This window comes from Rhinichthys klamathensis, unplaced genomic scaffold (assembly GCF_029890125.1).
Source record: "Rhinichthys klamathensis goyatoka isolate OS25496 unplaced genomic scaffold, OSU_Roscu_1.1 h1tg000242l_1, whole genome shotgun sequence".
Classification (NCBI taxonomy): Eukaryota; Metazoa; Chordata; class Actinopteri; order Cypriniformes; family Leuciscidae; genus Rhinichthys; species Rhinichthys klamathensis.
The window spans coordinates 2398274-2410533 of NW_026606764.1; the positions used below are offsets into that span (position 1 = coordinate 2398274).

Genomic DNA, 12260 nt, shown 5'->3' on the forward strand with positions numbered 1-12260 from the left:
TTAAGTTGGATTTGATCAGAATATTCCTTTGTTTAACAGATTTTCTGATTGTCCTTCACAATTTTAATGCACAAAGTCCTGAAACACAGCAAAACCTGTCAAGATATTAATCTCACCAGAACTCGCCATCATCCTCCACGGTCACACCCAACCGCTCTCGCTCACTCTTACTGACTCTCTTCCACTCCTCTGAGCTACAGATTCAGAGACAAACACAAATGGATTCAGAAAAAACAACAACATTACAGTGTGGTAATTCAATTTCCACTGTAATAAAGAATGATACAATTGACAAATATGCCTGCTAACAACGCATTTCACAAATGGCTCTGGTAACTGAAAATGTTTGCTTTTGCATTTTTAAAGATTTGAATTTTTTTTCACCAAATTAATCTGGGATCGAAATCAAATTATGTTTTAAAGAAAAATCCCCGCACATGAGATTCAGGGGAAAAAAATATCATGGCCACAAATTAATAATTCATTACCTTGTTTAATTAATTTGTTCCCTTGTTTTAGTAACGAGGAAACGAATTAGTACAACGTGGCCACGATTTACTGAAACGAGGGAGCAAATTAATAAGTAATGGAAACAATTTCTTAACTCGTGGCTACAAAATTGTCTGCATATGTGCGGGGCTTTGTAAAATACTGTAAAAATTAGGTTTCCTTCAAATGTATGATTGATTGTCCCTTCTACATAAAAATGTAATTAGTACAACTAAAATTTAATGAACAATATGACTCTGCCAATCCATTAAAATAATTATATTTTAATGTAGTACAATGCAAGCATGATAAAAAAGAATGTAAATACATTAATATGGCATTAAATGTATGTTATAAGGTCCCCAAAAAGTGGTTTTTGGTTGAAGACCCCTGATTTCGGGCATTCTCTCACATTTAAATCTGGTTTTCACTCCCAAAATCTTGCAATGTGAACATGATCAGAATAAACTCAGACAATTGCTGTATTAGCATGAACAAAAAATAATTTAGTGCACCTTTACAATACTGAATACGACACCTGATGTTCAGCTTGTCCTCCAGTAGGAGGCAGCATGAGCACAAAAACACACAGAGCATTTAAAACACTCACAATCGTTGGTTTGAAACAAAGCGTCTCTGTGTCAGCACATTTCCTGTTTTTTCCATTGCATCTTTTTTTTATTTTTTTTACATGGTTGCATGTGCATTATGCATTGTGCACAATAACGTTTATACTTTAATCCTTTTTCCATTTATGAAGCATGTTTTGATTTAAATCATTTCTCTTCCTAATTGTTTAGGAAATGTTAGCATTAGGCGAATGCTTTCTACCAAATGGGAAATTTGTTTGGATGATCATTTGAAGTGTTTCTAGTCGTAAATCAAACTATTTACATCAAGGAAGGCCAGGGGAAATTCCAGCTTAAAATAAGGCCAAGTTCCCTTTCCTATTGCACAAACAACGGCGACATTTCAAATGCAGAAAACACTAATGAATTTAGTCTCCTGTAGTTGTGCAAATGTATGCTGGAACATCATGCAGACGTGCTTAAATGTGTACCGTCTGCTTTAACGATAAACCACACACTAACAGCTTGCAGATGTTCACAAACCTGTCGCTCCAAGCTCCATTCCACTCTCTCTGACCCCACGGGTTCCTCATGCGGATCATGGAGAGCTTCTCTGATTTGAAGAAGGCCAGCAGGCCGGTGCCCAGACGCACCTTACGCACATCAGTTACAGCATACGCGTGACCTTTGACCAGGCCGCAGTCTAAACGGGCCTCCATGTCCGCCTGAGTAGTCGCCTACAGAAAAGAGAATCCAAACCGAATGAAAACATGACACCGGACGGCATGAAACTTGAGTTCATCATATTTCTTATTGCATTAAAGTAACACCAGGTAACTTTTCAACCTTCATAATATACTTCCACGTCTCTTGTGATGGTACATCGACTTACAATAGGTTGAATGACACGTCTGCCATAGCCTGACGGGGTCTGTAGCGTTTTTAATCGTACTTTTAAACTTCGGGTTTCGGGTAGTAACCGGCGAACAAAGAGAACTACAAAATTCGACTGCTTTACGGCATATACGTCACTTCCACCACCACTTCCTTAAAATCGGACGTGCGAGCCAAATGTTATAGTCATGGCCTAAGCAGCACAGAAAAACAAGAAAGCAAAGGTTTTATCGGAGCAAAGCAAAAAGAGAAAAAGAGAAAGTGATCGCGTTAAAGGCAGAACGAGGATTAACATTGGGCCAGCATTTTCTCGCTGGCGTGAGCTGAAGGAGGAGGAGGGGTGCCCGACCGATGCGGACTTGGCAAAAAAAAAAAAAAAAAATCAAATGAAAGCCTATGTCTAAACGGCGTGCACAAGTTTGGTAGGGGCTACATTCTTGCAAGTAAATATATAAGATGTACAAAATCATATTTTAGGATACCTAACATGTCTGTGATATTTGTTTATTTGTCTTCCCTCAAGCTATAATGCAAATCGATTTGTAAAATTTGCAGATTCATTTATGGTAGCTTGATATTATAATATTGACGATATATGGTTATTATCTACCACTCAAACATTGCATTGAAGTATCATATAGATTCAGTTATAGGCTACTATAATGACGCTGGCTTGTAAACGTGATCATCGCGATCATTTGTCGTTAGAAAAAAAATAAAACCCATGAAATTCTGGGATGAAGACATTTCACACAAGACGCAAGCAGAACACCTGCATGTGATCTCCTCCTATAGTGTTCAGGGCTATCGTGGTTGTCAACAATTGCACGTGCATGTAGGATGACAGAGTTTACGACAGTAGTAGAGGTCTAGAGGACAATACTGTTTCCCAACTGTAGGGGGACCCCACCCCGAGAGCAAAAGTAACCTGGTGTTACTTTAAACACAAATGCATTTGTTTTATGAGGAGTTTCAATGAGTTGAACTTTAATTGGCCATTGCATACTAATTAAAAAAAGCTTTAAATAAAAGTTAAACTATGTACAGCACCTGTGGCATGCTGTTGATTACCCATTTTGAAGAAAATATAAATAAAATGTATAAAAATAAATAGATCGAAATTGTGTTTACAGTAATGCACGTATAATGGACGTCTATGAGGCAGGACATTACAACAGAATAAACAATAAAATACACACTGTATTGAAAAGTATAGTCACGAAACATGCATTTCATAATCACATTTCTTATTGCATGAAACACAAATGCATGCGACTTGACATCAAACTCACTTTAATGGAGCAGCTGATCAGGCCTCCTCTGTTGTGGACCTTCAGAACCCGCTCAAACAGCTGATGACGGGCCTCTTCCTCCTGGTTAAACTTCCCTTCCAGCAGATCCATGGGCTCGGATACACCGCCAGTGAAATCCACCAGAGCATCACCTGTGTTGCCACCATCCAAAGCCTCATAACATCCACATAACCTGATAAATGAGGGGTCAGATAAACGAACCAGTTTAGTGAAGGACATCATTGAAAAAACATACTAATATGAAACATTTCTTATTATCATCAACCAATATCTGATATATCCCTCCAAGTATCTGCTAGCTTCATTCAAGAAGGCATTTTTCTTTCTGTTTATACTGGTCGTGGTACTTACTTGGCATAGGCTTTCTCCACCAGAGCACTCCAGAACTCATTACTGTCGTTGGAGTGGCAGTAGATGAGCTTCCCGTTTGCGGTTGGCAGTCGGTCATCAATGACGATGTCCACCCATTCCCCAAAACGCCAGAACCGAAAATGAAAAATCCCAGCATAGCTCTCTGGTTTCTCCCATTCCTGGTCCTTCCAATCAGGAATAACCTATAAACAGCAAAATACAGGGGTTTTTTTTATAACTGGAGTCAACTTTACCTTACACTGACAGACCTGATGTACATCAGAAAAATATGGTGAATAAAAACTATTAAAATGCATGGAATTACAAGAGCTTATGGGTGAACCAAATGAAAGAACATGCCCAGGTCATATTTCACTCAAAAATCAAAGAAATAAACGATTTTTTTTTTCTTGAATAATTGTTTTGCAAAAAATTAACCCTATTTTAAGCACTGTTATTTTACTATTATATTATAATAATTATTATTATTTTAGTATTCATATACTATTTAAACATTTAGTTGTTTTTAGTAATTTTAGTACTTTTAATTTTTTTCATCTAATATTTATTTTAGCCTTATTTCAATTACAGAAAACAAAATGGGTTTACTTTTAGTTATCAATAACACCACAAATTTTAAGGACACTTTCTGTACATTTTAGGCATATTTTTCTCCCCGCAATTCAGAATACCGTAATACTAAACTCATCTCATTCTAGAACAACAACAGCAAAAAACATATTATACAGTACGTGAAGAATTTCTAAATCATAGTACTTGTTATACTGCATTTGAGCTGATTAAAAAACTATTGGAATACAAAACTTTTATATATTTGGATTTTTGCTGTATGACAATGGAATAAAAAATAATAATAAAAATAAAGTAAAATGTTCAGATGCATTAATGTTAGGTTAACTGTAAATAAATAAATGCTGTTAATCCAATGTATATTTAAACTATCCACACATACACACAAAAAAACTCCTTAAAGTTTTTTGAACAGCAGCAAGCATCTGTTGCCTAGTGCTGCAATACGTCAAACTCTAACAGCGAGTCTCCGGTTGGTTTGCTCCTCCTCCTGCTCCCAAAACTCATCCAGAGGCTCAGAGCATGTGAGGCAGAATCAATAAAGTCCCCAACTAAATGAGGCTTTTTGCCCGTGGGGGCCACAGAAGCGGGTGGGGATGGAAAGTGAAGGTTGAAAGAGGAGAGAGTTTATTCAGTCGCACACAGACACAAGCCACGAGCAGACGGCTCCTTCCTCATCTTGAAGACTATCGGGTCATGGGTTCGGAAATGGAGCTGACCTTCACCGAGGACCTGCAGCTGACGGAGGTGATGCGTTTGAGGGTGCAGTCGCTGCAGCAGAGGGGTCAGAAGAGGCAGGACGGCGAGAGGCTTCTCCTGCCGCACGAGTCCGTCTACCAGCTGGACTTCAGCGAGCAGGAGCTGACCTTCTCCCACTGGAACGTGACCCTGCAAGGAACGGGCCGTTTCACAGTCACCGGCATCTGCCAGCTCTGGACGCCCGACCTGACCAACCTGATGACCAGGCAGCTGCTGGAGCCCATCGGCCAGTTCTGGAGGAACGCCGGAGATCCTGATGATCTGCCCATCAAATGCCTGGAGGCGGACATCCAGGAGTTCGGAGAGAGGATAGCCGAGCTGGCGAAGGTGCGGAAAGTGATGTATTTCCTATTCGCCTATAAAGAGGGGGCGACGAAAGAGAAAATCTCTTGCTCTTTGACCTTCAACAAAAACAAGTGACAGATCGAATCCTAAAACCGCAGACAGGTTAGATGCTCTATGTGATGGTCAGTCTAAACCTTTTTCTTTTACCAATCAACGAAAGCCCTTTGTGTTAAAAAAAACCTTACATTTCTTTAGCTCTTGTCCTCTGTAGTTTCCTGAACTTCATGATGCTTTCATTAACCTGCCGTCCAGAAAAATGTAGTAAGATTGTATGTATAAAGCAATTGCTGGATGATTTTGTCTGGTGCACATGTAATCCAATGCCAGTATGATGCTTATAGAGCGAATCTACAGTAAAATAAATTGTGTTGTCAATCATTCTGTTTCTGTATGTGAATGTTTTGTTGATATGGTGAAGGCATCTGACTGGAAGGTCAACTGAGACAGACTCGGCCAGTGCCCATCACTAACCACCGCACAACTGGATCAATATCGGCATTCAATCAATGTGCCCAGCCTTCAGGCAAATGCCACACATTAGTTCTAGAAGTCTGACTCATTTCCATGAACGGGTTCTTTTTAACAGTTTGTTTCAATGAACCGGTTCAACAAGCCAATTCTTCAGTCCTTTACGTCATCAAGTGTTTCCGTTGAAATTTTGTCTGACAACTGAAAGGATAGTGAGTTGTATAAGAATCGAACTAGTTAAGTTCAATTTGTGAACTGGTTCATTAAAAGAATCGAGCAAAATAACGGTTCTCACACATACAACCACCAAAATGTTCTCTGTGTGCCATGAACCAAGGCAACCAAGCAGTCAATAAATGGTAATCATTTAAATGTGCCTGCCAAAGAAATAAATGTTAATATATGTCAACGTAAATTTCTCATAATCTTTGAAAACTTTTCCCCCAGACATGAACATCTATAGCTTTGTTAATGGTAAAAAACACACAAAAAACAACAACAGGATTTTTGATATATATTATAATTTCAGTGCATTCTAGGGTTTCATGCACTGTGAAGAGTACATGTGACTTTGGCAAAAATCTTAAAAAGGAAGCCACAAAAAAAGCCTACATAATATGACTCACTTTATTTTTAGGTGACAGTTACACGTTACTACATGTACTTACTATGGTAATAACCGTGAATTATACATAATTAAAAGTAACTAACCCTAAACCAAACCCTAACCTTAACCGTAACAATAAGTTAATATTATTCAACTATTTCTAAGTTCAACTATTTAACCTTAAAATAAACTGTGACCTCAAATCCCAATTGATTCCAATAGAGCGTTAAAGGGATAGGTCACCCAAAAATGACCAAACTGTTGATGGGTCCCACTCACTTCAATAGTATTTTTTTTTTCTCCATACTATGGAAGTCAATGAGGCTCATCAACTGTTTGGTTACCAACATTCTTCAAAATATCTTCCTTCAGTGTTCAGCAGAAGAAAGCAATACAGCTTTGGAACAACTTGAGGGTGAGTAAATGACAGAATTAAAATTGTTATGGGTGAACTATCCCCAAGTTAGCATTTTTCTAATAATTATAATAATAATTCATTACATTTATTCATCCAATCTGCAGCATCCACCTGGATGATGCAACGGCAGCCATATTGCACCACACCAAGTCAAGTCAAGTCATCTTCATTTATATAGCACTTTTAACAATGGAGATTGTTTCAAAGCAGCTTTACAGAGATAAACATACAATTTACGGTAACAGAGATTGTTTTGGCTTTATAGCGATTTTTGAGTAATGTTATTTCCAGCTAAAGTTAGTTGTGATTGATTCACTTCCAGCAAAATGATCATTTGTTATTACATTAGGCACCACTAAGAATTTAGCTTATTGGTGGAGAGGAGACAGAGTGATGAAGCCAATGAGTATATATGGGGATGATTAGGACACTATGATGATGGACAGAGGACAATGGGCAAATTCTTGGGCTAAAGGGTGAAATGGCTGCTGGTAAGATAACTATGCAACACTAAGAAAAAGAAAAATAGACAGCAAAAACAAACCATTTTAATAGGACAATTTTATTGATATTTCATGCAGTACTAAACAGGTTTATCAACTGAAATGATTATAAACATTTTTGTAAATTAAATAAATCTGAAAACATGAAACATTAGAAACACTGCCTTGGCAACTAACCAGAATAACCATAAGTTGAAGCATAACAATACTAACTGGAAGTAAAATAAAACTACAGTGGAAAAAAATAAATTGAACCAAAGTAGTAATATATATATATTTTTTTTAAGTGCATTCAAATTGACTAAAATTAAAAGAAAATGAAAACCAAAAAATATAGGCTAATTAAAAATGAAGAAAACTATAATAATAGTATATAAATAATACTACAATTCTTTTAATTTAATTAGCAATGGGTTCTGGGATTGTGACGCTGCCTTAGAATATGGTCAAAAGGAGATCTTAAATGGCAACATAAGGTCGTCGCGTAACTAACTTTATCACCTTTACATTCTGCCTAGGTAGGCAGTTCACTAGGTATGAGTGTGTGGCCAGATGAGATCTATGAGTGTGTCTGATGGAGCTCTTTAGGGGAACCGCAGGAAGAGTTAGCGGACAGTAATTAGACCTCAGGAGGAAACAACTTGTCTAGCAGAGACAGAACGCACAACAAGGAGCGATTCTAGTGCTCAGCGTACTGTATCCGTGCAAGGTGCATTACTGCAAGCGCTGCAGTGTGACAGCGACAGGCAGGACGTCCCGCGAGGCTCCTTAATGAGAATTACGTGGAGCGACACAGACGGATGACGTACGACTGTAAGCTCATGAGTAAACGGAAGTGCTTTAAAAAAACCTTTTCCAAGCATTTGGATCTGGAAAACTAACGCAAACGCATGGAAACAAACAAGTCATCTCGTGGGATCTGATGTTTGTCCACGACTGTGCATCGTGTGTGGACACAAATGAAAATACAGCAAACCAAGGTGATAACCCCAAGTCTCCAATTAGTCACAAGCCATCAATGCGATCTCATTCAATCTAAGCAAGACTCGTCCTAATAATGCATCATTTGCTCAGTTAGCACATCCCATGGCTCAATTTGTAAGGATTACAATGTACCTGCAGATACCGCGGCGAGTAATGAGGAAAGATCACATTATGTGAGAAATAATGAGCTTACATTATAGAGGAGTCACCTGAACACTAAAAATAAAACAGTAACAAGACAACCTTGAGCAGAGTTTGAGGGGTTTTTCATGATACACATGTTTCATAAAACGCAAACAAACAGGACATGTATTACTTGTTAGACAGACAAACGTTCAAAAAACTGTGCCATTCTAACATTGCATTTACGCCATGTCTGATTGTTTTGTTAATATTGCAAAAATGGCTTGTGAAACTTTTGGAAGCATCAGTAAAAATGTGTTAAAAACTACAACGGTGTTGTTAATGTTAACTAAAACTCAAACTCAAACTAATAAAAATCAAAAAGGCTGCAATAAAATATAAATATTAGATAAAAAACTTAGAAAAACAATAATTAGAAATGTTGCCATGGCAAATATCTGAAATTAAGTATGAACTAAAATGACTAAAACTGATTAAAAAAAAAAATACGCTAAATAGAAATATTAAAAAACTGAACAAATCAACTAAAACTTAAATCTGTTTTGTCCAGGTTTTCTTGGGTGCCATTTGTTGAACTTTCCAGTTCGCAGGCCTCGATATGGTAGACGTCGTTCGTTCATTCAGCATATGTGACCGAACCACTGCACCCTGCGCTTTTGGATTTCTTCTTCGACGGTTGGCTGATTCCCACACCTCAGTCTGATGGTGTCATTTCGAAGCCAGTCACAATTAGAGATGCACCGATTACAATTTTCTAGGCCGATTCCGATTTCCGATTTTTCTTGAGTTTGACCTGCCGATACCGATTTAAGCCGATTCCGATTTCCTTTTTTTAAACCACTTTACAGCGCACACAAACATATATTATTTTCTATCTTCTCTTTAGTAGAACATTTTGCATAGAACTTTTTTTTTACCAGATAATCGCTATAAAATAGAACTATATAAATTACTCCTGGTGTGGGAAATCCACACACATCTAAAGTGCAGTGTTATGGAAGAAGCATTTCTTTCTTTTCACATCCAATATCCAACTTAAAAAAAAAGATATATTTAGCAAACTAAACTTTTGTATGAAAACAGGTAATGGCAATAAAATAATATATAAATAACAAATAAAAATAAAATAAATATAGCCTACCCTTGCAGTATATATTTCTCAACACACACACACACACACACACACACACACACACACACACACACACACACACACACACACACACACACACACACACACACACACACACACACACACACACACACACACACACACACACACACACACACACACACACACACACACACACACACACACACACACACACACACACACACACACACACACACACACACACAGGCCTATTGCAATCACTTGTTGCAAGTTATATTTCTCAAACAGTTTTTCTCTCTGACACATGTCCAGCCAGGGTAAACAGGACAAGTGGAGCATGTGCAGAGAAACGAGTGGGAATAAAAAGTTATTTTCTATAAATATTTTTGAGTCTTAATTTTCTTTTCTGACATAGCCTGGCTACTTCAGTTCTTGTTAAAACACACCAGACGTGCAAATTCTGTGCATTTTGGGCACTTTTGGGGTGAAATCATATTTATTTTGTCCATCAAAAGTATGCTTTCACTTTAATTGAGCGCGAGCAGAATAGACTCGGCGCTGAAACCCGCGCTTCACTGTTGCTCACGCGACGCTCCTGCTCGACGCTCACGCGCTGCTCCTGCTCCCGGTGTGAATGCACTCATTGATTAACATGCACCCTGAAAAAAAAAAAAACCCCGCTGCTCACGCTTGCTGTGTGAAACGGTCGTAATTCACGAGGTTTCCTACATGTGCGTTCCGTGTGCACGTGTGATGCTGATGTTGCGCGATGTTAATCATGCGGCGCCCGAGTGGGGCAAATGTCAGACTGACCGGCCGGTCACCGATCATGGCCGATCACGTGAAAATCGGCCGATTCCGGTCACCAGCCGATCAATCGGTGCATCTCTAGTCACAATACTAGACACCTAGTATTCATCGCAGACAACGCATTTGGAATCACTAAATCTGCTTTCAGCAGTGTCCGTTTCAGATCCATATAATACTGGTATGATAAGTGCCTGAAAAATAAGAATTTTTATTTTGACCATGACATTATGCTTCCTCCATAAGCACCATTTGACCAAAATCTAGACCAATATTCTGTCTTTTAGCCATTGACTAACTAGCTCGATTTGGATGCCATTAAGGTAGACAGTGACTAGTGAACCATCCGTTGTCATGACTTTTGTTTTATCAATATTGATGGTTAATCCATACGGTTTGGCTGTACTGGCGATATCATAAGAATATCAGTGGCCTCTGCTTCATCGTTGGCGAATACGGCACTATCATCATCAGTCAACACCTCCAAACTGGACACCCGGCCTGCCCTGGAAAACTTTCCTCACGATAACAGTAATGGTGAAACCACGCAACATTGCCGAACTCCAGATCGAACAGACTCATGCGAGAGCTCACTGTGGATGCGGACGGCCGGACGCAAAAATATAATATAAATAACACTAAAATAACAATCAGTAATGTTTTGAATTATATGGCATAATGTTGTGCATCATAGGCCATCATTTTTCAACAAAAGTGTGTTTATGAATTTATGCAGTTATTTTTGTAAGGAAAATTGTGGTGTTGTTTTTTTAAAAGAAACAAATTGTAGAGAAAAAAAAACATTTTGTAATGAAACCTTGAAATTGAACGATTCTAGCAAATATAAAACACACACACACACACACACACACACACACACACACACACACACACACACACACACACACACAATAAATAAATTAACATACACACACTGCAGTCCATGGGAATAGAATCTCTAAGCTAAAAATGACACAAATCTGATAAATAAAAAATAAAAATAAAAATTTGTGGGCAGTCAGAGAATTGGCCCACTTTGAGCACTGGCATACTCTATATATAACTCCTATGATATTTCCCACATCTTGTTTATCGGTGTACTCATTCTTACAATATTAACTTTCATGGACATTTGACCTATTCATTTACCAAACTATTGATAAGGAGGTGGGCGTTGAGATGAACCGCTGATATCGCCGATTACAGAGCAGTTTTTCAAATCCTTAAAAACTTACCACAGTAACCATCAATACAGACAAAATACCATACACTTAAAAATAAAGTTTTTTTTTTTTTGCATCTATGATTTCAAGAAGAACCTTTCACATCCATGGACCTTTTCCATTCCACAAAAGGTCCTTTATATAAATTACTATAATGTTCCTCACACTTGGTGAAAGGTGTTTTTGGGGAACCAAAAATGGTTTTTCAGTGGTATCTCTGCTACCCCCGCTTCTGAAACCTTTAGTTTTAAGCGTATAGTTACACATAACCACTCAGAATAGCAAAGTGTTAACTGAACTGCCAGAAGAATTCATTACTCCCATCTGCAGTGAGGATACTAATAGCAACAAGATTTGATCATCTTTGTCATGTATGCATGCATGCATGGCTTTAAGCCTGAAACAACATTTTCTATGGTACAATAAAGTATACAGTACCTCACCTTACCTTAGTTACTAGAGTTATTTCAGCTCAAATGAACGTGGTTAATTGGTATTAGCGATTACTGTCATAAAAACAAGAAATTTTAATAAATAAACATTCTGCAAGGGTTCTTGCATTCTGTCTGTGCTATAGTTTGAATTTATACGCATTTAGCAAGCGCTTTTATCCAAAGCGACTTGCATTGTTTACCAGATATACATTTGATCAATTCTCCAGGAATCAAACCCATGACATTG

General features: G+C 38.0%; 2 protein-coding genes across 2 annotated transcripts in view; one reads left to right on the forward strand and one right to left on the reverse strand.

The window, feature by feature from the left end:
- The window catches only part of capn5a (calpain 5a), a 33863-nt gene that overhangs the window by 11389 nt on the left and 10214 nt on the right, over positions 1–12260 (reverse strand). Inside the window, exons 4-7 of the mRNA XM_056265882.1 lie at positions 3617–3819; positions 3245–3437; positions 1602–1795; positions 117–194 (exon numbers count right to left, since the gene is read on the reverse strand). Of these exons, the coding sequence (XP_056121857.1) occupies positions 117–194; positions 1602–1795; positions 3245–3437; positions 3617–3819 (668 nt within the window). The remainder of the gene's footprint in view (positions 1–116; positions 195–1601; positions 1796–3244; positions 3438–3616; positions 3820–12260) is intronic.
- Positions 4679–5689, forward strand: ompa (olfactory marker protein a). Its single transcript, XM_056265883.1, has one exon. The coding sequence runs from the start codon at positions 4763–4765 to the stop codon at positions 5384–5386; it is 624 nt and encodes a 207-aa protein (XP_056121858.1). The 5' UTR covers positions 4679–4762; the 3' UTR covers positions 5387–5689.